This window comes from Trichechus manatus, unplaced genomic scaffold (genome assembly GCF_000243295.1).
Source record: "Trichechus manatus latirostris isolate Lorelei unplaced genomic scaffold, TriManLat1.0 scaffold00170, whole genome shotgun sequence".
Classification (NCBI taxonomy): domain Eukaryota; kingdom Metazoa; phylum Chordata; class Mammalia; order Sirenia; family Trichechidae; genus Trichechus; species Trichechus manatus.
The window spans coordinates 4,013,258-4,038,528 of record NW_004444106.1 but is presented as its reverse complement, the minus strand read 5'-3'; the positions used below and the strand labels follow the sequence as shown (position 1 = coordinate 4,038,528).

Here is a 25,271-nt window from a genome sequence, read left to right as displayed (position 1 = left end):
ATGGCAACAGGTTTGGTTTTTGGTTTTATATCTATGGTTGGAATCCCATTTGGGAATTGGTTTTCTTTGTTATGTTAATGAGGCAGTACAAGTGTAGAGTGTATCTTAAGTCAACCTCTTATGAGATTTGCAAGCAGCAAGCAAGCTGAGATGGGGGAAGGTAGATGTCATGACACATGAAGATCACCATGATGGCCAAGGAATAGAAGCTGAAAAGCGACGAGGACCTTACCCCAGAGCCCAGAGAGAAAGACTTCCCCTAGAGCTGGTGCCCTGAATTCAGACTTCTGGCCTCCTAAATGGTGAGAAAATAAATTTCTATTCGTTGAAGCCACCTATTTGTCGTATTTCTTTTATAGCAGCACTAGATAACTAAGACAGGAGAGTTCCCAACGTGGAGCTTCCATGTCCCAAAAAGGGACGCACTACCCTCCCACATGTGATGTCTTTCACCAACTAGGAAGCCCACGGAGCGTCCATGTCCAGAGCTTTTATTGGGGAGGGTCTCATTACATAATGTGCTCCTGTCCTCTCCCCTGAGATTGATTGATACCACAAGGTGATCATGAGATGATTACAAGGTTAATATCACACCATAGGTCTTTCTGGCCTTGCCAACCCCCACCCAAGAGTCACCTCATTAGCATAACCTGCTGGGTTAGGCATGGTCTGGAGCCCTCATCAAAGAAACTTCGATTACTGGGGAAATTCCAAGGGTTTTGGGTTCTCTCTTAGGAACTAAGGACAAAGACCAAGTTCTCTGGATACATTTAATGTAAACCCCACACAAGTGCTGAGAAATAAAATGGCTTAATCACACATATAGTTATTTCTACAAATTTATAGTTTTATATTTGGGCCCTTAATGCTGCTCAACAACTCTTGCTCTCGTATTCCTCACAAATGGCATGCTATACCTTTATCACTCTTTTTCCTTCTATGAGCATTTATTGAGCACAAACGTGCCTTTTTTGTGTCGTATGCCAGGACTAATTAACTAACTAATTAATGTCATGGCTCCCGCGGACGCCACAGGATATAGCTCTTCAGGTTGTATACCCCACAACTCTAGAGGACACCATTCACATCACAGCTATGTGAGTGGTGTCCCCTGGAGTTGCTAAGCGCACAATCCGTATAACCCCCGAGTAGCCCTGGTCCCTGCTTCTCAAAGTAAGACGTCTAATGGGGAAAGACTGAGAACTAGACATGGTAACAACCCAGTGATCAATCACGTGAGGAGGTAATCAGAGGGGCCTGTGAGGACATGTAGATGGATGCAATTGCTTGCCCCATCTCCTTCCTCTCAGAAGGCACTGACAACCCCTTCCCAGAAAATAGTCCACGGGGTGCCGCATGCCCCATGCTCTTTAACTCCCCTCGCCACGCTCCCGAAGATATCACCTACATTTTTACCCATCCCGCCCTCGTATTTCAGAGGAAGACACTGCCCTTCTCCTGGTACTCCCTCCTCCTCTGACTTCCAGTCCATTCTCTCATGTCTCCTCCAGGGTCTTAATCCAACAACGATTCTTCCTCTTCTATATTTTTATCCTCTTTCCCCACTCCATTGATTCTTAGCATTTGAAGGAAGAACCTGCAGGAAAAAAAGTGACTGTTTTGCTTTTCGAAATTTGAGCAACCGGTTTGCTATTGGATGCACTGTGGCAGGAAAAGTCAGTGCCCATCAGAAGGGACCCCCTTCTAGGACTGGAAGTTAAAGGGCGCCGGCGAGTAGACAGCTTGGTATGCTCATTTGCGGTGACCACCTGGGTCCACTCATGAGTGGAAGTGGGAGAAGTGCAGCAATGAAGAGATGGACTGAGTTTGGACATGTTCCATTGGCACCCGTTGACCTAGCCCACAAGTGCTAAGGTTGAGAGAGAGGATGGGCTGGTTACTCAGAAGTAAAGGGAGTTATGTGGACTCCGGAAGTGTACTGGTGGAACCTGCTGACCTAGCCCAGGGGGGCTAGGGATCAGAGACTGTGAATGGGGCTGTCTCAAGGGCCAGGCGGTGTGTGTGAACTCTCGAGCCTAAGGTTGCTACCCATTGTGACCTAGCTTGGATGGCTAGGGATGAGCTGACCAGAACTGATAGAATTAAGTAAAAAACGTTTGACACCGTGAGCTGGTGTAGATTGCTACAATTTGATAGCTTGCTCTGGACCGGATTTTGCTTATGAATACAGATGCTCAAAGTTCCAACCAGAATAAAAGCGTCAAGACCAAGGAATATGCTTGTCTCCTCAGTACTGGTTTGATAGGGACCGGCAATTTAAACACTGGCTATCTAAAATGAAGGGGGTGGGGGGAGATAAAGGCATGAAGTGGCTGGCTTATGTGCTTTCATAAGTGTACTTACACTAAATGAGGGGGGCAAGGGAGGATCCTCACTGAATAGATTCCTCTTTTCCTGATGACTCTAAAGAGAGGGTAAGGGAAGATGCTGATAGGATTATATGGTTCAGTTGTAAGCGTCGACTGTTAACAAGGTTAATTTTGATTGTAGAAACTGTAATTATAGAAGCAGTAAGTGTAAAAGTGTGGACTAAGGGGGAGGCACTGCTGGACTGGAGTACAATGGCCGAACTTAAAGTTCCTTCAAAGTTTTGCTATGATAATACCTCATGAGACTCAGAGCAAAGGAATAATCTTCTCTCAATTAAATTTCATCAGAGGCCAAAAAGGGTGGAGAACCTGACCAGATCGGATGGACACACGCAGCAGACCTAACTGGCTGGCACCTGAGTAGCCTCACCTTTAGGACTCTTGCCCTACTGAAGGACTAATTGTTAACGACTGTTCTGGACTGGTAAAATGACTAGGAGGGGGAGGTGGTCTTTCAAGTCTGAAAGAGTCAATGGCTAGAAAAGCCAGGGGGTGGCCTGCAGTGCAGTGAACTACTTAATGTGGCCCTTCTAGCCATGGTCTTTGTGATTTACACAAAATGACTGTGTGAGACTGTGCAGAATAAGGTAACTGTAGCCCACCAAGGGGATCAGTCGGTTTTGCCATCCTGCTGGGCTTGAAGGGGAGCCAATTCCACAACAGGGGGAGGATCTCACCACCACAAGGAAGAAGAGCCAGGAGCAACATGGCGAGAAGCAGTTGCAGAAAAATGGCAGCAGCAGAGGCAGCAGAACTAGGATACTGGCAGGGGACAGTGCAGTGGGATTCCCAGCCCATGGACTGAGAAAGCTGAGTGCCTTTGGGCAGAGGCTTATTGGCAGAGTGGGGTGCCTCTGGGCACTTACTGGCAGAGCGAAAGAGCTTTGTAGCCCTTGCCTGAGCAGGGCAGAGGCTGAGGGGCCAGGCAGAGGTGTGCCTGTAGCACAGCTGGGCAGAGGCTGTCCTGATGGAAGAACTGTATCCTGAGTGTTCCTGAACCTGAATTGTAACCTGTTACTTCCCTAATAAACCCCATAATTGTGAGTATTGTCTATGAGTTCTGTGTGGCCACTGTAATGAATTATCAAACTCAGCAGAGAAGTAAAGAGTGCTGTGGGAGGGATGGTTGGTGTTAGAATTGGTAAAAATGGCAGAGAGAGGAGGCATGTCAGACCTCCACCTCATGGGAATCAGCCTTGGACTATTGGTCTTCACCCTCCTTCCCTCTTGTGAAGTTAAAGGAGGTCAGATGCCACCCCGACACCATTTTTACCACCACACAACTCTAGAGGACACCATTCACATCATGGCTGTGTGAGTGGTGTCCCCTGGAGTTGCTAAGCACACAACCTGTACAATTCTAGAGCAGCCCTGGTCCCTGCTTCTGAAAGTGAACCATCTAATGGGGGAAGACTGAGACCTAAACATGGTAATAATCCAGTGATAATTACACAAGAAGATAATCAGAGGGGCCTGTGAGGACATGTAGATGTATGCAAATTGTGTATCACCTCCTTCCTCTCAGAAGGCACTGCCAAGCCCTTCCCAGAAAACAGTCTGTGGGGTGCCACATGCCCCATGCTCTTTAGCTCCCCTCACCACGCTCCCCTAGACATCACCTAAATGTTTACCCATCCCCCCACCCCATCTCAGAGGAAGACACTGCCCTTCTCCTGGTACTCCTGCCTCTCTTTGAGTCCATTCTCTCATGTCTCCTCCAGGGTCTTAATCCAACAATGATTCTTCCTCTTCTATGTTTTTATCTTCTTTCCCCCCTCCATTGGTTCTTTGCCCTTAGCTTGTTAAAATGCTAAAATCTTTCCTATCTTTAAAAAGATGTTCCTTGCTCCTTCTATCCCATCTTGTTACCACTCACTCCTTCCCTTACTGGACACACCTCTGTGAAAAACACTCTACACACTCACCTCCCAGTCATTCCACAACCCACCATCTGGCTTAGCTGTCATCATTTCTTTGAAACTGTTCTTCTAGGCCACCACAGGGACTGCATACTTGGGAACACAGGAAAGAGTAATTTAGTTAACACTACCTGAGGAAGTCGGAAAAGATTCGGAGAAGATGCTTTTTGAGTTGAGTCTTAAAATATGAATAGGTATGATCAAGTGGGATTTATCCCAGGAATGCAAGGGTGGCTCAACATTAGAAAATCAATCAATACACTTCATTAACAGAACAAAGGAAAAGAAAATGATCATCTCAATAGATGCAGAAAAGACATCTGACAAAATTCAACACCCTTTCATGATAAAAACACTCAACAAGATAGGACCAGAAAGATAACTCCTCAGTATGATACAGGGCATTATGAAACACCCACAGCTAACACGATACTCAATGGAGAAAGACTGAGAGCTTTCTCATTAAGATTAGGGACAAGACAGAGATGCCCACTCTCACCACTGCTATTCAACATTGTTCTGGAAGTTCTAGCCAGAGGAATTGGCCAAGAGGGGTGTCTTAGTCATCTAGTGCTGCTCTAACAGAAATACCACAAGTGGATGGCTTTAACAAAGAGAAATTTATTCTCTCACAGTCTAGTAGACTACAAGTCCAAATTCAGGGCATCAGCTCCAGGGGAAGGCTTTCTCTCTCTGTCGGCTCTGGAGGAAGGTCCTTGTCATCAGTCTTCCCTTGGTCTGGCAGCATCTCAGCACAGGAACCTCAGGTCCGAAGGATGCGCTCTGCTCCCACCACTGCTTTCTTGCTGGTATGAGGTCCCCACTCTCTGCTTGCTTCTCTTTCCTTTTATCTCTTGTAAGATAAAAGGTAGTGCAGGCCACAGCCCAGGGAAACTACATTGGATCAGGGATATGACCTTAGTAAGGGTGTTACAATCCCACCCTAATCCTCTTTAACATAAAACTACAATCATAAAATGGAGGACAACCACACAATACTGGGACTCATGGCCCAGCCAAATTGATACACATTTTTTCGAGGACATAATTCACTCCATGACAAGGGCGGGGAAGAAAGTATCCAAACTGGGAAGGAAGGAAGTAAAACTATCCCTTTTTGCAGATGACATGATCCTATACATAGAAAACCAAAAAAAAAATCCACAAGAAAGCTATCAGAACTAATAAATGAATTCAGCAAGGTGACAGGGTATAAGATCAACGCACAAAAATCAGTCAGGTTTCTACATATTAGAAATAAGAAAGCAGAAAAAGTTTAGTAACATTACCATTTACAATAGTACGAGCCTGGATGTGAACCTGTCTGACTACAGAGTTCAAGCTCTTTACATCATACTTTCCAAGAGGGAAAAATCCCTAAATTGATAAAGAAGGTCAACAAAGGAATGAAAGCTATACCGTGGCAGCAGTGACTACATCCAAGGAAGCAGAGGAGAAAGCACAGCTCACCTTCCACCTGGCTGTCAGGAGCACAGCATCCATAGCCTGGTCTTTCACAAGGGGCAGGATCCTGGTGTTGACGCTAAGCTGAAGGGTAAGATTAGGGTAAAAAAAGACAGTGAGTGAGGCCTGCAAGAATCTTTCTCACTAGGCAGAACTGAGACAGAGAACTCTAACAGGGCCAACAATGAGGCCCTCCCAAATACCTCAGCTAATATACAGTCACTGTGTTTGGTGCTGGAATACGTGATGAAATGAAATCAGCGGCTGACGTAGTCCTCTCAGGAATTTCTGAAGTTAGATCAATTTCCAAAGCTTTATCCAAAGGGAAAACATCCCTAAAGGATGTTCTGCAGCACCTCATACAAAGTCAGCTGAGAGAGTGCCCAAACGATTTTAGGAGGGTTATCGGAGCCCTGGTGGTGCAGTAGTTAAGAGCTCGGCTGTTAACCAAAAGATCTGCAGTTCGAATCTACCAGCCACCCCTCGGACACCCTATGGGGCAGTTCTACTGAGTCCTACAGGGTTGCTATGAGTCAGAATCGACTTGTCGGCAACGGGTTTGGTTTTTGGTTATCGGAGATTTCAGGCCGCATACCAGATCCAAGGAAGTAATTACAAATTCAATGTTGTTACCCTCAGGGCCTCTACACAGGTGATGGGATACAGGTGATTTCCATTTTCTTCTTGTTCTTGTCTCTATTTTCCAAATTCTACGATGAACTTATTTTACTCTCATTGAACAAACCCCACATACACAATAAGTAGGTTTTATCTTTTTTTTCCCATCATTTGAAAATAAAATTAACCATCAGTTTAGCTTAGCCTGGAGATATTAACCTCCAAACTTGACTTCCCCCACTATATCTAGCCTTACATTTCTCCAGAAAGTGAGGTCATTTTAGGTAGTGCCACAGAGCTATATCTTTGTTTTTCTAAAGACTTTAAATGCTCACCTATTTCCAACCCTTCTCCTACTAACAGACCCACCCACTAACAAGCCGACTAGGGAGGTGTTCTGGGGGCCCACAACTACCCTCCAGAAGGACTCACAATAATAGACCTCTTTCTATGCTTTCTTTCCACCTATGAACTGCAGGGACACTTCCGCAAAGCCCTTTCAGGTTTTGGGGTCCAGAGCTATTATAGCAAGTGGGACCCATAGGCACATTCTGGTACTTTAGGATCCCAACATAAATGCCAAGTGCATATCATAAATCTTGATATTTACATTAAACAATTCTGACAAGCTGGTGTTAAATAAAAATTAATGGCCGTTTATGCCAGGCACAGACCTTTCTGAAAACAATAGGGAGTTTTTGAAAATGTTCTAACGGCAAGGACATTCAGAGAAAAACAATTTGACATTGAAGGATGTTTCTGACTTACCCTACAGATCACCAGCAATCCCCAACAAACAAGTACACCTATAAAACCAATGAAAGAAAGAACCTGCTTTGTAAGACTCTTCCTTTAATTAAGGAAATTCCGAAGACCCAGTCATTGTAACTTCCCTACTGGAAATTCTCTAACTGCCTTAAAAAACCCTGTACTTCAGCAGCCTGAAAGAGTTCCTCTCCATTTTCAGTTTCAACGCTACCTAATTGCCATCAGCTCTTGCTCAATACAACTCATATCAACAATCGACTCTGGGGGTCTTTGATTTTCTTTGCCACTGGTATGTCATCTCCCACTGCCCTGGGTGCACAGAACAGCACCATTAATCATTAATTTTATGAACATTCCAAGGGTTTACTTCTCTGGGCTTGCCCAAGTGTCTGTACCATGCCTCCAGGCTCTCCAGGAGATAAGTAACTTTGAGTAAACTAGGTCTGTTGCCTTAATTAACTCTTTCGTTGCAGAAGATTTTTTATTATATTCAGATTTCTGGAGTTATCACTTTAGTTTAAGAAAAAATTTAAAAGGTTGTTTGTTTTCCAGTAAAAATTACATGTATCTTAGTTATCTAGTGCTGCCATATAGAAGTACCACAAGTGGATGCCTTTAACAAACAGAAGTTTATTCTCTCACAGTTTAGGAGGCTAGAAGTCTGAATTCAGGGTGCCAGCTCCAGAGGAAGGCTTCCTCTCTCTGTCAGTTTTGGGGGAAGGTCCTTGTCATCAATCTTCCCTTGGTCTAGGAGCTTCTGAGTGCACTGTTTTCTTGGCGGCATGAGGTCCCTCTCCTCTCTGCTCCCTTCTCTCTTTTATATTTTGAAAGAGATTGACTCAAGATACAATGTAATCCTGTAGATTGAGTCCTGCCTCATTAACATAACTGCCTCTACTCTTGCCTCATTAACATCATAGAGATTACGATTTACAGCACATAGGATAATCACATCAGATCACAAAATGGTGGACAACCACACAATACTGGGAATCATGGCCTAGCCAAGTTGACACACATTTTGGGGGGACACAATTCAATCCATAACAGTGTGTTAAAGAAAAAGTGGTCCTCTTGTTTAAACTTAACTTGAATCCTTCTTAGAAACTGGCAACTTCTAGTAAGGACAGTTCTGCGAAAAATCAGCTAAGCACTTTTTTTAGGTAATATTTTGTTGTGTTTTTGGTGAAGGTTTACACAGCAGTTTAGGTTCCCACTCAACAATTTCTACACAAAACTGTTCAGTGACATTGGTTACATTCTTCACAATGCATGAGTATTCTCATTATTTCCTTTCTGGTTGTTCTATTTCCATTAATCTAGTTTCCCTGCCTCCATACATTCTCATCTTTGTTTTAAACTAACTGTTGATCATTTGATCTCATATAGATAATTTTTTAAAAGAGCACAGTACTCACAGGTGATATTCATTATTTTGCGAGCCAATCTTTTACAGGTATACCTCGGAGACATTGTGAGTTCGGTTCCAGATTACCACAATAAAATGAAAATCGCAAAAAAGCGAATCACACAAATTTTTTGGTTTCCCAGTGCATATGAAAGTTATATTTCACTACAGTCTATTACAGTATAGTGTAAATATAACTAACCCTGGTGACATAGTGGTTAACTGCTACAGCAGTTAGACTCCACCAGGTGCTCCTTGGAAACTCTAGGGGCAGTTCTACTCTGTCCTATAGGGTCACTGTGAGTCGGAATCGACTTGACAGCAACGGGTTTGGTTTGGTTTGGTTTTGGTAGTCTTTTAGGAGCCCTGGAGGCACAGTGGTTAACAGCTTGGCTACTAACAAAAAGGTCAGCAATTCGAATCCACCAGCCACTCCCTGGATACCTTATGGGGCAGTTCTACTCCGTCCTATAGCGTCATTATGAGTCGGAGTCTAGTTGATGGCAACGAGTTTAAGGATAATCTATTAAATGTGCAATAGCATTATGTCTAAAAAAACAATGTACATGCCTTAATTAAAAAATACTTTATTGTTAAAAAATGCTAACCATCATCTGAGCCTTCAGCGAGTCATAATCTTTTTGCTGGTGGAGGGTCTTGCCTTGATATTGATGGCTGCTAACTGATCAGGGTGGTGGTTGCTGAAGGCTGGGGTGGCTGAAGCAATTTCTTAAAATAACAATGAAGTTTGCTGCATCAACTGACTCTTCCTTTCACGGAAGATTTCTATGTAGCATGCGATGCTGTTTGATAGCATTTTACCCACAGTAGAACTTCTTTCAAAATTGGAATCAATCCTCTCAAACCCTGCTGCTGCTTTATCAACTAAGTTACATAATATTCTAAATTTTTTGTTGTCATTTCAACAATGTCCACAGCATCTTCACCAGGAGTAGATTCCATCTCAAGAAACCACTTTTTTTGCTCATCCATAAGAAGCAACTCCTCATCCAGTAAAGTTTTATCATGAGGTTGCAGCAATTCAGTCACATCTTCAGGCTCCACTTCTAGTTCTCTTGTAATTTCCATCACAATTGCAGTTACTTCCTCCACTGAAGTCTTGAACCCCTCAAAGTCATCCATGAGGGCTGGAATCAACTTCTTCCAAACTCCTGTTAATGTTGGTATTTTGACCTCCTCCCATGAATCACAAATGTTCTTAATGGCATCTAGAATGGTGAATCCTTTCCAGAAGGTTTTCAATTTACTTTTCCCAGATCCATCAGAGGAATCACTATCTATGGCATCTACAGCCTTAGGAAATGTATTTCTTAAATAATAAGACTTGAAACTCAAAATTACTCCTTGATTCATGGGCTGCAGAATGGATGTTGTGTTAGCAGGCATGAAAATAACATTAATCTCCTTGTACATCTGCATCAGAGTTCTTGGGTGACCGGGTGCATTGACAATGAGCAGTAATATTTTGAAAGGAATCTTTTTTTCTGAGCAGTAGGTCTCAACAATGGGTTTAAAATATTCAGTAAACCATGTTGTAAACAGACATACTGTCATCCAGGCTTTGCTGTTGCATTTATAGAGCACAGGCAGAGTAGATTTAGCGTAATTCTTAAGGGCCTAGGATTTTCAGAATGGTAAATGAGCACTGGCTTCAACTTAAAGTCATGAGCTGCAATAGCACCTAACAAGAGAATCAGCTTCTCCTTTGAAGCCAGGCATTGACTTCTCCTCTCTAGCTATGAAGGTCCTAGGTGGCATCTTCTTCTAGTATATGGCTGTTTCGTCTACATAGAAAATCTGTTGTTTAGTGTAACCATCTTCATCAATTATCTTAGGTAGATCTTCTGGAAACTTGTTGCAGCTTCTACAGCAGCACTTGCTACTTCACCTTGCACTTTTATGTTATGGAGATGGCTTCTTTCCTGAAACCTCATAAGCCAACCTCTGCTAGTTTCAACCTTTTCTTCTGCAGCTTCCTCACCTCTCTCAGCCTTCACAGAATTAGAGAGAGTTAGGGCCTTGCTCTGGATTGGGCTTTGGCTTAAGGGAATGTTGGGGCTGGTTTGATCTTCTATCCAGACCACTAAGCTTTCTCCATATCAGCAATATGGCTATTTCACTTTCTTATTATTCGTGTGTTCCCTGGAGTAACTCCTTTAATTTTCTTCAAGAACTTTTCCTTTGCATTCACAACTTGGCTAGCTGGCACAAAAGGCCTGGCTTTCAGCCTGTCTCAGCTTTTGACATGCCTTCCTCACTAAACTTAGTCATTTCTAGCTTTTGATTGAAAATGAGAGATGTGTGACTCCTCCTTTCACTTAAACACTTAGAGGCCACTGTAGGGTTACTAATTGGCCTAATTTCAATATTGTCCTGTCTCAGAGACTAGGAAGGCCCAAGGAGAGGGAGAAAGACAGGGGAATGGCTGGTTGGTGAAGCAGCCAGAACACACACAACATTCATCGATTAAGTTCGCTGTTTTATATGGGCATGGTTCGCGTCACCCCAAAACAATTACAATAGTAACATGCAAGATCACTGATCACAAATCACCATAACAGATATAATAATAATTAAAAAGTTTGAAATATTGTGAGAATTACCAAAATGTGACAGAGACATGAAGTGAGCACATGCTGTTGGAAAAACGGGACCTATAGACTTGCTCAATGAAGGGTTGCCACAAACCTCCAATTTGTAAAAAAAAAAAAAATGCAGTATCTGCGAAGCGCAATAAAGCAAAGGGCGATAAAACAAGGTGTGCCTGTATTTAGCTAGAAGGTGACCTCAGGGGATAGTTTCGGTTCAAGGTTTAAAGAGTATCTCAGGGCGATAGTCTTGGGGAGTCCTCCAGTCTCAAGTGGTCCAGTAAGTCTGTTTGTTTTTGTTAAAGAATTTGAGGTTCTGTTCCACATTTTTCTCTCATTCTACCAGGATCCATCTATTCTGGCCCTGATCAGAATGGCCGGCAGTAGTAGCCGGGCACCATCTAGTTCTTCTGGTCTCAGGATATATGAGACCGTGGTTCATGTAGACTATTAGTCCTGTAGACTAGTTTCTTCTTTGAGTCTTTGGTTTACTTCTTTCTCTTTTGCTCTGGACGAGTAGAGACCAACAGTTGTATCTTAGATGGCCACTTGCAAGCTTTTAAGACCCTAGACACTACTCACTAAACTAGGATATAGGACATAAACTTTAGGAATAATATTATGCCAATTGACCAAGATGTCCCAAGAGACTATGGTCCTAAGCTTTCAAACCTAGAAAACCAATCCTGCAAGGTGTTTGGTTATGTCTAGGAAGTATCCATAACTATGCCCCCATATGCTTTATTATATATGAACATATATGCATAGTCACATTCATATACATACACATATGCATACACCTATATATACACACACACACATACTCACATATACACATATATGCCTATATACATACATATATATCTGCACGTTTTTTGGTTGTTGTTGCTCTTGTTGCAAAACCATATATGCCATAGCAATTACCAAAAAGTCCTTTTTTCCTATGTACATCTTAGTGACATCATTTACCTTCATCAAGCCGTGCACACTTCACTCTCATTAGGTGTTACTTTTCCATCACCAAAAATAACAAGTGTCTACTATCTAGAGAGTGAATTGCCCCTCACCCCCCATCCCTGGTAACCACCAATGATATTCTGTGTATTTACCTGTTCATGTTATTTCATGGAAGTGCTAACATACTTTTGCGTGTGTGTGTGTATGTGTGATTGACTTATTTTGCTCAACATACTGTCCTCCAGGTTCATCCAAGATGTTTCAGGAACTCATTTTTCTTTATCGCTGACCAGTGTTCCATGTATGCACATACCACGCTTTACTTATCCATTCATCTGTTGATGGGCACTTAGGTTGTTTCCATCTTTTGGCTATTGTGAATAGTGTTGCGATAAACATAGGTGTGCATATGTCTGTTCATGTCACTTCTATTAGATCCCTAGGGTATATACCTAGGAGTGGAATTGCTGGGTCATACAGCAGCTCTCCCTCTAGTTTTCTGAGGAACCGCCAGATGGTTTTCAACAATGGATGTACTATTTTACATTCCCATCAGCAATGGATGAGGGTTCCAATTTCTCCATATCCCTTCCAACACTTGTTCTTTTCCTTTTTTTATATATTCACCAAGATGTGGGAGTGAAATAGAATCTCACTGTGGTTTTGATCTGCATTTCTCTGATGGCTAATGAAGGTGAGCATCTTTTCATGTGTCTGTTGGTCATCTGAATATCCTCTGCGGTGAAGTGTCTGTTCATGTCCTTTGCCCAGTTTTTGATTGGGGTATTTGTCTTTATGTTGTTAAGTTGTAGAAGTTTTCTATATATTTTAGATATTAGACCCTTATCAGCTATATCATTCCCGAAGTTTTTTCCCCAGTCTGTGAGTTATCTCTTTACTCTTTTGACAAACGTTAAGTAATTAATTTTTATGAGGTCCCAGTTATCGATTTTGTTTTCTGTTGCATTTGATAATCTCTTATTTAAAAAAATTAGGTCCCAAAGCTTTCCTGTATTTTCTTCTAAGATCTTTACGGTTTTAGATTTAACATTTAGGTCCCTGATCCATTTTGAATTAGTTTTTGTGTATGGCATGAGGTATGGATCTTGTTTCATGTTTCTGTATGTGGAAATCAGCTAAGAGCTTTTTAAAATAACAATGTTGGAAAACACCTCAGCACATATGATTAAGTAACCATAAACTAACCTATAGATTACAGATCTGCAAGGCTAAGGAACGAATCTGAACTGGTGCTCCCCTTTTAGATAGCCTACCTTCTGCCAAGTAAGCAAATGGCATCCAATCACTGTAACTTTCTCCTTGAAAATCCTGTCTGTACTGTGTAAATAAAACCAAAAAGACCTAAACCCATTGCCACTGAGTTGATTTCAACTCATGGCAACCCCATGTGCTACAGAGTAGAAGTGCCCCATAGGGTTTTCTTGGCTGTAATCTTTAAGAAAGCTGATTGCCAGGCCCTTCTCCTTCAGCACTGCTGGGTAAGTTTGAACCACCAACCTTTTGGTTAGTAGCCCAGAGCAAACTGTGTGTACCATCCTGGGAGAAGGTGGGTGTCTTCCCAACAATTTTTTAAATTTATTTTTTGTTGCTGTTCTTAAGAATATACACAAAACATACACCAATTCAACAATTTCTATATGTATAATTCAGTGACACTGATAACAGTAAAAATGGTGTGGCAGGGGCATCGTCTGACCTATAACTTCACGAGGGGGAAGGAGAATCAAGATCAACAGCCCAAGGCTGATTCCTGACATGCCTCTTCTCTCTGCCATCTTTACCAATTCTAACACAAACCATCCCTCCCACAGCACTCTCTACTTCTCTGCTGGGCTTGATAATTCATTGCAATGGCCACACAGAACTGACAAACAATACTCAAGATTGTGGAGTTTATTTAGGTAAGTAACAGGTTACAATTCAGGTTCAGGAATGCTCAGCATACAGTTCTTCCATCAGGACAGCCTCTTGTCCGCTGTGCCTGCAAGCACGCATCTCTCTGGCCCCTTGGTCTCTGCCCTGCTCAGGCAAGTGTTACAAAGCTCTTTTAGCTCTGCTGATAAGTACCCCAAGGCACCCTACTCCTCCAGCAAGCCTCCTGCCCAAATGCAATCCACTTTCTCACTCCATGGGCCAGGAAGCCCACCATGCCATCTCCTGCCAGTCTCCTGGTTCTGCTGCTGTTTCTCTGACATTGCTTCTCATCATCTTCAGGGTTACAGCTCTCTCTCTCTCTCTGTCTCCTGGAGCTTCTCAGTGCAGTGATCCCGGGTCCAAAGGATGCACTCCACTCTTGGCTCTTCTTTTTTGGTGGTGGTGAGATCCCCTCCCTGCTCTGGAATTGGCTCTGGAATTGGCTTTTAAGCCTAGCAGGATGGCAAACTGACTAATCCCCTTAGTGGGCCACAATTACCTTATTTGTACAGTCCCACCCAATCACTTGGGTGGAAGTTACAAGACCATGGTGAGAAAGGCCACAGAAAAGCAATCCATCACATCGCAATTACATTCTTCAGGTTGTGAAACCATGCAGGGTTTAGCTGAGGTACACAGGATAATTTTTAAAAATTTTTCTTGGAGTCGGCACAACTGGACTAAACCAAAGCTAAGAAGTTTCCTGAATACAATCAAACACTTTGAGGGACAGAGTAGCAGAGGTAGCGATCTGGGGACCATGCTTTCAGGGGACATCTAGGTCAACTGGCATAATAAACCTTATTAAGAAAATGTGCTGCATCTTTGGTGAGTGGCGTCCGGGGTCTTAAAAGCTTGCAAGCGGCCATCTAAGATGCATCAATTGGACCCAACCCACCTGGAGTAAAGGAAAATGAAGAACACCAAAGACACAAGGAAAGTATTAGCCCAAGAGACAGAAAGGGCCACATAAACCAGAGACTTCATCAGCCTGAGACCAGAAGAACTAGATGGTGCCCGGCTACCACCAATAACCACCTCAACAGTCAACACAGCAGAGAGCCCCTGATGGAGCAGGAGAAAAGTGGGGTGCAGAACTCAAATTCTAGTAAGAAGCCCAGACTTAATGGTCTGACTGAGACTGGAGGAACCTTGGAAAGCATGGCCCCTGGATTCTCTATCAGCCCAGAACTACAACAATTTCTGAGGCCAACTCTTCAGACAGGGACCGGACTGGACTGTGGGACATAAATTCATACTCATGAGGAGTGTGCCTCTTAGCTCAAGTAGATACAAGAGACTAAATGGACAGCTTCTGTCCAGAGGTGAGATGGGAAGGCAGAGAGAGTCAGGAGCTGGTTGAATGGACATTGGGAATCAGGGGTGGAAAGGAGGAGTGTGCTGTCACAGTATGGGGAGATCAATTAGAGTCACATAACAATGTATGTATAAATTTTTGTATGGGAAAAATTAAAACAAATTTTCCTTAAGCTGCATGTATCTACTCATATGAGTCAGAATCGACTTGATGGCAATGGGTTTGGGTTCTGGTTCTACATGTATCAAAAAGAAATTTAATCCATCAGCCTGAGACCAGAAGAACTAGATGGTGCCTGGCTACCACCAATGACTGCCCTGACAGGAAATACAACAAAGTCCCTGACGGAGCAGGAGAGAAGTGTGCAGCAGAACTCAGATTCACGTAAAAAGACCAGACTTAATGGTCTGACTGAGACTGGAGGGACCCTCGAAGCCATGGTCCCCGGACTGTTAACCCAGAACTAAAACCATTCCCGAGGCCCACTCTTCAGACAAAGATTAGACTGGACTATAAAACATAAAATAATACTCGTGAAGAGTGTGCTTCTTAGTTCAAGCAGATACAGGAGACCAAATGGGCAGCTGAGAAAGCAGGATGAGAAGGCAGGAAGGGATAGGAGCTGGTTAGATGGATACCAGAAACCCGGGGTAGAAAGGGGGAATGTGCTGTCACATTATAGGGATTGCAACTAGTGTCACTTACAAATATATGTATAAATTTTTGTATGAGAAATTAACTTGAGCTGTAAACTTTCACCTAAAGCACAATCAAAAAAAAAAGGAACTGACACAGTCAAAACCCTGATTTGGACTTTTAGCCTTCAGAACTGTGAGAAAATAAATTTCTGTTATTTAAAGCCAAAAAAAAAAAGAAAGAAAGAAATTTAACTCAAATTACGTTTTGAGCTGAGAGGGTTTACTGAAGAACAACTGTTCGTGAACAGGAAGTCTCCGCTCTGCTTAGGCTAAACCCAGCACTGGATCATAAGTCAGATGGTGCAGTGGGGAGACTAAAGAAATGGCCTTTCTCCATGTAAACGCATTTTAAAGAAAGCCCTCACATACAGCACCAGTTCCCTAAAAATATTGTTTGGAAGTCCCACCCTGCTTCTTAAGCAAGGAGGAACTACACAGTAAGTCTTCAACAACAGCTCCAAGGCTACAGCAGGGGCCTCATCCCTTTCATTACCTAAACTATATTTATTGAATATCTATTGTGAAACACAAGGAGCCCTGGTGGCGCAGTGGTTAAGCACTCGGCTGTTAACTGAAAGATTGGTGGTTTGAACCCACCAGCCAGCAGCTCTTCTCAGGAGAAAGATGTGACAGTTGGCTTCCATAAAGATTGACAGCTTTGGAAACCCTGTGGGGCAGTTCTACTCTGTCCCATAAGGTCACTATGAGCTGGAATTGACTCTATGGCAACAGATTTTTATCGTGAACCTGGCACTGTGCACTTGGAAGTCAGCATCACTATATGAAGAAGGATTGGAGGAAGACTCATTAACAACCTCCGATATGCAGATGACACAAGCTTGCTTGCTTAAAGTGAAGAGGACTAGAAGCACTTGCTGATGAAGATCAAAGACGACAGCCTTCAGTATGGATCACACCTCGATATAAAGAAAACATAAATCCTCACAACTGGACCAATAAGCAACATCATGATAAACGGAGAAAACAGTGACACTATCAAGGATTTCATTTTACTTGGATCCACAATCAACACCCATGGAAGCAGCAGTTAAGAAATCAAACAACATATTGCATTGGGCAAACCTGCTGCAGAAGATTTCTTAAAATGTTAAAAAGCAAAGATGTCACCTTGAGGACTAAGGTGCATGGTATTTTCGATCGCCTCATATGCATATGAAAGCTGGACAATGAATAAGGAAGACTGAAGAGAAATTGATGCCTTGGAATTACGGTGTTGGCAAAGAATATTGAATATACCATGGACTGCCAGAAAAACAAACAAATCTGTCTTGGAACAAGTATAGCCAGAATGCTCCTCAGAAGCGAGGATGGAGAGACTTGTCTCACATACTTTGGACACGCTGTCAGGAGGGACCAATCCCTGGAGAAGGACATCATGCTCAGTAGAAAGTCAGTGAAAAAGAGGAAGACCCTGGACGAAATAGATTGACACAGTGGCTCCAACAATGGGCTCAAACATAGCAACGATTGTGAGGATGGTGCAGGATCCGGCAGAATTTCGTTCTGTTGTACGTAAGGGTCGCTACGAGTCAGAACTGACTCGACGGCACCTAACAACAACAACAACATCACAGCATCATCTAAATGCTACTTCAGAATACTGTGAACATCTTAAATTTACAATCACATCTCGGTCTTCCCCCTATAACAAAAGCAAACAATAGTACTAACCAGTCATTTATTCATCGGACTTTGTTCCTCTTCCATGCTGAAGACCTGACACCGCCGAAAATATTAAAAAGACCGTGCCACAGGCCATGAAGACCCTTCGTAAATGCCCTGTAGTTTCCCCTTAAGCTTGGCGATTTCTAGCGTTGCGGAAACCACCGTGGCTTCCCCACGTCACCGACCCTCCCATTCGACTAGTTACTTTCTCCCCACACCTGCTCTGCACTTCCGACCTTTTGCCGCGCCGCCTCCTCTGGGAAGTCCTCAGCGTGGTCTTTTATTTCTACCTGCGGTGGCCAAGGAAGCTGAGCTCCCCTCCTCGGGTTCTGGACAGGACTAGGAGCCAAGCAGACGCCCCTCTTCCCACCCTCACCCAGGGGCCAGAGGGTGAGAAGAGGAAAGGCTCACTGCTTCAGAGTCGGGTGGCCTCCAGCGCCTCTCGCTGCCCCTACTTCCGCACACCGCGCCGAGCGCCCCCATCTCGCGTCCTCTCTAGGAGCCGCGGAGGCTTCGCAACTCTCTGGTCGGTCACTCTGGTCACGTTGTTGAGAGCCTTGACCTCAGGCTTCAAACCATGTGACTGCTAGGCCCCACCTCTGCGTTCCCGCCTACCCTGGCCCCAGGAAAGCCCTTTTAACGCGTGATTTTCAACCCCGGGGGAAAATTCTTCGGAGGGCTGAGGTCTATACTTCGCCGTTTTCCTCCGCACCAGATGTATTAAAATCTGGTGCACTGGGTATTTTAAAAGCTCCTCTTGTGATTCTAATGTAGGTTAACCAACCTATTAGAGAACCAAGCCTGGTCAGGGCCATTTAAAAAAAAAAAAAAAAAAACACCAAACCTATTGCCGTCAGTCGATTCTGGCTCATAGCCACCCTACAGGATTTCCACAGGATTTCCAGGGAGCGGCTGGTGGATTCCAACTGCTGACCTTTTGGTTAGCAGCCAAGCTCTTAACATAGGGAACCAGATATATATGTGTGTGTGTGTGTGTGTGTGTGTGTGTGTGTGTAGATATATATATATTTAAACATACCATTATACATGTGGTGGCACAACAATTAAGGTTTGGCTGCTAACGGAAAAGAATGTGGGTTCTAACCAGGGACTGATTACCCAATAAGCAAAGTAAGCCGTCCTGAGGACATCAACAAAAGAGGGGCATCGGTTGTCCAAAGCAAAGTTCCAGAGATGCCAGGCAGACAGGACACAAGGAAAAGTGAGTGCTGAACTGGAAGGGACTGTCAGGGCACTAAAGGAAATTGATACCATTTTATAAATTTGTATATGATAACAATGATATTTTCCTTTTCATTTGAGAGCGATCGGGCATAACCTCATATTCAGTTCTCTCACTCATTCACCACTGACCACATAATAGCCCACCAGTGGCACTATCATCACGTAACTCGTGATGGTATCTGGTCCTGTATAAAGGGAACCGAAACTCATCTTCAGATTGAGCGTATCGTTTTATTTGTATCATGCTCTTTTCGATCGTTCTCGCCCCCGTTGGTTATCAGCAGTACTGTAGTCCAATGAAGTGTCAAGATGCATCATGAAAGGAGGAAAGGTGAGTGTGCAAGTTTTAAGCATTATTTCAAGACAAAAAACACTCGTGGAGATCTGGGAAGGGTCTGCAAACATTGTTTGACAAACGGGTGACATTATTTCCGACTGCCTTGTAAATACTATTTATTTTGATTATTCCAGACCTGAAGAACACAATCATATGTTCCAAATCAATTTTTTTACTTACTAATTTTCAAATATAAATTTGTGTGTTAACGTACAAACTCGAATGTAAATTTTATTTTATAAATATTACTTGTTTTATAAATTTTATTTTCAAGTATTCAAGTTTATTTGCTACGGTAGAACAGTGGTGTCACTAGAGTGTGGGGGCAGTTCAGACCACACCAGATTACACTGTCATAGAGGGTGACACCAAAATGACTGTCTATAAAATTTTTGTGCAGTGTTTCAGCAGAAATTTATTATTTTTTATAAAATATCCCTGTAGTTATAACAACAAAAACATTTTTTGTAAGCCCAGCTTACATGTATCAATATATTGACAAGGCTAAAACTCTATGCTAATTTACTTTTTGAACCTTCTAATACACTCCAGTCAGAGCTGTCCTTATTACCCAATTACAATGACTCTTTGAACAGCATGGTTTCATCTACACATGATATAAGCACGTGCTGTTGTTTTTGTTACTGCCAGTGTTTTTATAATTGCTGATTTTGTCAAAATTTCTGGTGTTTTAGCTACAATATTGTGGTAATTAAGTTCATGGGGGGGGTGACACCATGAGTTACCACACTGGGTGACACCAACCCTAGTGACATCACTGTGGTAGAAATAATTTAAACAGTGACATAATTTTATATCCAGGTAAAATGAAATGACAACAACTAAGTGGAGCACAGAAATAAAAGCTCACAGAAGATAAAAAGAAAAGGATTTGCGAATCCCTAAAGACAACTGCAAAATTAACTTCCTTTTTAAAACGTAATGAATCAGAAGAGACTTCTCCCACTGAACTCTGGAGTTTAATGGGTACAAATCGTGTATTCATATCACTAGTGCTGAAATTACTAATAGCAATACAAATATAACAGAATTTGTTCCAAATTCAGCATCTATTCCTTGCTGTAGTGAAAAAATATAATAGTGGTGTAGAAAGTGAAATTATTTTAGAATCTGACATTGTCACGTCTGCAGACCCCATAAATAACAGAAATACAGATTCTGCTTTGTGGAACAATTTTTCTTCTAATGATGTAAATCATTGGACCAAAAGAGGGCCAAGTGATTGTCAACATCACAGTGGACCATTTGAAAATTCTTGTCGAAAATTTCTGGATGGTAAACGTTTGTTCTATAGCCAGAACAAAGTTCTGTAGCCAGAATATATTTCTAGAATGCAAAGCTAATGGTGAAAATTATAAAAGGGAGTGGTGACTGTATCATCCATCAGTCAGCTGTGTATATTTTTTGTTGACAAACTATTCAGTCCTAAATCATTTCATTTCAATTTGCTACAGATGGATTTAGCGATTGGCACAATTTGATTATGACTGGTAAACATGAAAACAATTCAATTCACAGAGATTGTATGTTGTCATATTTAAACCAAAGACATGATTTTGGCGTAATTCATGAACTAGAAACACAAACTAATGAAGAACATCAGTATTGGAACCTTGTTTTGCAACGAATGCGTTGTTGCTGTCACTATAACAATCGCTGAATGTGGACTATCTATTCAAGGAAGAAATGAAGTGTTTGGGTCTCCACAAAATGGAAATTTTGGGGGTTTACTTGAACTTGTTGCTCAGTTTGATCCATTTTAAGCAGGTTACATCTCAAAATGTGGCAACACACGAAAGGGCAACCCATCATATATGTCTAAAATGTGTGAAGAATTAATAAACTTAATAAGTGATAAAGTTCGATTGAGTATTTTCAGTGAAATAAGAATAGCTCGATATTTCCGTTTGTCTATAGATTCCACTCCTGATCTTTCTCATACAGATCAGCTAAGTATTGCTTTAAGATACAAATCTCCAACAGATGGAAAACTTGTTGAGCAATGTACCACATTTACCAGCTTAAAAAGTCATACCGGTGAAGAAATTGCCGATCAAGTACTTTACTATTTATGTGAAGATGTCAAAACTGATTTTTCTAAGTGTAGAGGCCAGTGCTATGATAATGCTGCCAGTATGTCAGGGCGTCATAAAGGTATGCAACAGAAAATTTCAGAATATAATGAATATGCCATTTTTATACCATGTGCTGCGTATTCACTTAATCTTGTAGGACGTACACGTAGCACAGTAGATTGTTATTTGGAAGCAGTTGATTTTTTTTTCTACTGTTCATTTACTGTACACATTTTTTGCCACCTCTACTAACCGTTGGGCAGTTCTTAAAACACATTTAGGCAATGATCGAGTGTTAAAATGTCTTTGTAATACACGTTGGGAAGTGCATGCTGTGGCAACTAGTGCAGTCCTGGAATCGTACACTCAGATTCTCGATGCCTTAGAAAATATTGCTGAAGACTAGACATAAAAAGGAGATGCCAAAAGAAAAGCTGAAAACATTGCCAACAAAATGCAAACACTTGAGTATGTATTTATATTAGTTATATGAAATAATACATTGCAGCATTTTCATCGGATGATTCAAGCTTTCCAAGATTCAGAAGTCAATTTAAAGAGATGCACAGATCTCTACCAGTCATTAACAGGGTATTTACATAATTTAAGAGAAGATTTTGAAAACACAAAACAGAACAAATACTGCCAGATTCTGATTATCAAGCAGTTCGCTGTTGCAGAAGCATTAAAAAGAAACAAGTCAATGAAGGAAGTGCTCCAGAAATATCATTGAGTGCCGGAGATCAATTTTAAGTAACCACATACTACACCATCATTGACACACTTGAATCTTGCGTGAAAAGAAGGGTAAAAGTATATGAAGTTCTTTCAAATAGATTTTCCTTCTTAAATAATGTGGCTATACCTGATGAAGAATGCATGAAGGCATCCAAGAAATTAGTGCAGGCTTATCCCGATGACTTAAATACAAACCTTTACAGAGAAGTGCGAAAATTTCATTCTTACATGAGAACTAAGTTTACAGATCCAGGGAAGACAAATTTTACTCATGTAGGCATGTATGATTCCATAATAGAAGGTAAAATACGATGCATATTTCCCAATGTTGAAATTGTTTTACACATATTCCTAACTTTCATGATCACAGACTGCACAACAGAATGCTCATTTTCATCTCTAAAGAGACTCAAAAACCCTCAGCATACAACAGTGATCACAAGAAAGACTTGATTCATTATCCTTATTATGGACGGAAGTAGATAGTGTTCCACAGCTTAATTGTGATGAAATCATTGAAGAATTTGTAACAGCAGAGAATAGAAAGAAATGTTTTTAATTATAACATGTTAGAGATGAAAGATCTATCTAAAAATAAAATATAGTAATTTGTTGTAATATTTGTTTTCTGATCATGAAGTTTTCTTTTATGACATCTTTTCATTTGTTCCTTTATAAGTGTAGCATTTATTATGAAACAAGCATCAAAATTGAAGTATGAGCCATTTGAAGCAAAATCGGTGAAAGTCAATTTATGTTTGTGAGAGATAAACAGAGTTTTACATTGTTTGTTGAAACAATGAAGTTCACCGACTCTCTTTGTTATAGAATGTGGAATATTCTTTTTGTAGAAAACATGGTATATAGTAAAAATCTTAGTACCTTGCATCCACTAAAAATTTTGTAATCCAGTTAATTTCATTCTGCTAAAAGGGCATACACCACTTTTGCGTTTAATTGCTAATATTATAGTCAAATTTAAAAAGAAGTTACATCATGAATAGCTAAGACACACATACATAAACACATATAACTCACATATCCCGTTCAAATGTGTGAGTAAGCAGAGGAGGGGGCAAAACAGGTTATCAGTGTTTAGGACCTCACATGACTTAATCCAGCCCTGGTTCTAACCCACCCAGTCACTCTGTGGGAGAAAGACCTGGAAATCTGCTCCCAACGATTACAGCCTAGAAAACCCTATGGGGGCAGTCTACTCCCTATGAGTCAGAAAATCGACTTGATGGCAACTAACAACAACGTGTCGCTATGTATTATATATAGTGAATTCTTATACGCGAGTTATTTCTTTAACATAAAATATGAAAAGTATCTGTTTATTTGAAATTATATATTAGACTGTATTATTTTCTGTTACATAAATGCTATTATTTAAACAGAACAATAGGACTTGTTAACAGTAGCAATTAGTTGTAATTCCTAGTAGGAGCTTCCAAACTAAGGCAGACTAGGATGAAGGACCTGGCGATCTACTTCTAAAAAAAAAAATTGGCCAGTGAAAACCTTAGGAATAGCAGCAGAACATTGTCTGATATGTTGCCAGAAGATGAGCCCCTAGGTTGGAAGGCAATCAAAATATGACTGGGGAAGAACTGCCTCTTCAAAGTAGAGTTGATCTTAATGACCTTAATGACATGGATGGAGTAAAGCTTCATTTGCTGAAGTGGCACGACTCAAAATGAAAAAAAAAAAATGGCTGCAAACATCCATTATATGGAATGTACAAAGTATGAATCTAGGAAAACTGGAAGTCCTCAAAAATGAAATGGAACATATAAAGATCGATATCCTGGGCATTAGTGAGCTGAAAGGGACTGGTATTGGCCATTTTGAATCAGAGGTTCATATGGTGTACTACGCTGGGAATGACAAATTGAAGAGGAATGGCATCTCATTCATCATTAAAAAGAACATTTCAAAATCTGTCCTGAAGTACGCGCTGTCAGTGATAGAATAACGTCCAAATACCTCCAAGGAAGACCAGTTAATATGACTATTATTCAAATTTACCCACCAACCATTATAGCCAAAGATGAAGAAATTGAAGATTTTTACCACCTTCTGAAATCTGAAACTGATTAAACATGCAATCAAGATGCATTGATAATTACTAGTGATTGGAATGCGGAAGCTGGAAACAAAGAAGAAAGACTGGTAGTTGGAAAATATGGCCTTGGTGATAGAAACGATGCTGGAGATCACATGATAGAATTTGCAAGACCAACAGCTTATTCATTGCAAATACCTTTTTTCATCAACGTAAACAGTGATTATACACATGGGCCTCACCAGATGGAATACACAGAAATCAAATCAACTACAGCTGTGGAAAGAGACAATGGGGAAGTTCAATGTCATCAGTCAGAACAAGGCAAGAGGCTGACAGTAGAACATGCCATCAATTGCTCATATGCAAGTTCAAGCTGAAGCTGAAGAAAATTAAAACAAGTCCACAACAGCCAAAATATGAACTTTAGTATATTTCACCTGAATTTAAAGACCATCTCAAGAGTAGATTTGACACATTGAGCACCAGACGAGTTGTGGCATGACATCAAGGACATCATATATGAAGAAAGGAAAAGGTCATTAAAAAAACAGGAAAGAAAAAAGAAGGCCAAAATGGATGTCAGAAGAGACTCTGAAACTTGTTCTTGAATGCAGAGTAGCTAAAGCGAACAGAAGACATGATGAAGTAAAAGAGCTGAAAAGAAGATTTCCAAGGGCAGCTCGAGAAGACAAAGTATTATAATGAAATGTGCAAAGACCTGGAGTTAGAAAACCAAAAGGGAAGAATATACTCAGCATTTCTCAAGCTGAAAGAACTGAAGAAAAAATTCAAGCCTCGAGTTGCAATATTGAAGGATTCTATCAGCAAATTATTGAACAACGCAGGAGGCATCAAAAAAAGAAGGAGGGAATACATAGTCACTGTACCATAAAAATTGGTGGACGTTCAACCATTTCAGGAGGGATCATATGATCAAGAACCAATAGTACTGAAGGAAGAAATCCAAGCTGCACTGAAGGCATTGGTGAAAAACAAGTCTTCAGGAATTGATGG

At 41.4% G+C, this 25,271-nt stretch overlaps 1 protein-coding gene across 7 annotated transcripts in view; it reads right to left on the bottom strand.

Annotated features, from left to right (window-relative positions):
- The window catches only part of LOC105756785 (zinc finger protein 789), a 224,699-nt gene extending 206,496 nt beyond the window's left edge, over positions 1–18,203 (bottom strand). For 3 of the 7 annotated variants that reach the window (XM_023741067.1, XM_023741062.1, XM_023741068.1), the window contains exons 1-2: positions 2,365–2,451; positions 1,409–1,597 (exon numbers count right to left, since the gene is read on the bottom strand). In XM_023741067.1, coding sequence (XP_023596835.1) covers positions 1,409–1,492 — 84 coding nt within the window. In that variant the 5' untranslated portion in view covers positions 1,493–1,597; positions 2,365–2,451. Of the gene's footprint in view, positions 1–1,408; positions 1,598–2,364; positions 2,452–5,779; positions 5,858–7,159; positions 7,198–14,868; positions 14,885–17,776 lie in introns of those variants that run through there. The other 4 variants (XM_023741064.1, XM_023741063.1, XM_023741065.1 and 1 more) reach the window with 4 other exon arrangements.
- Between the last annotated feature and the right edge of the window lie 7,068 nt (positions 18,204–25,271).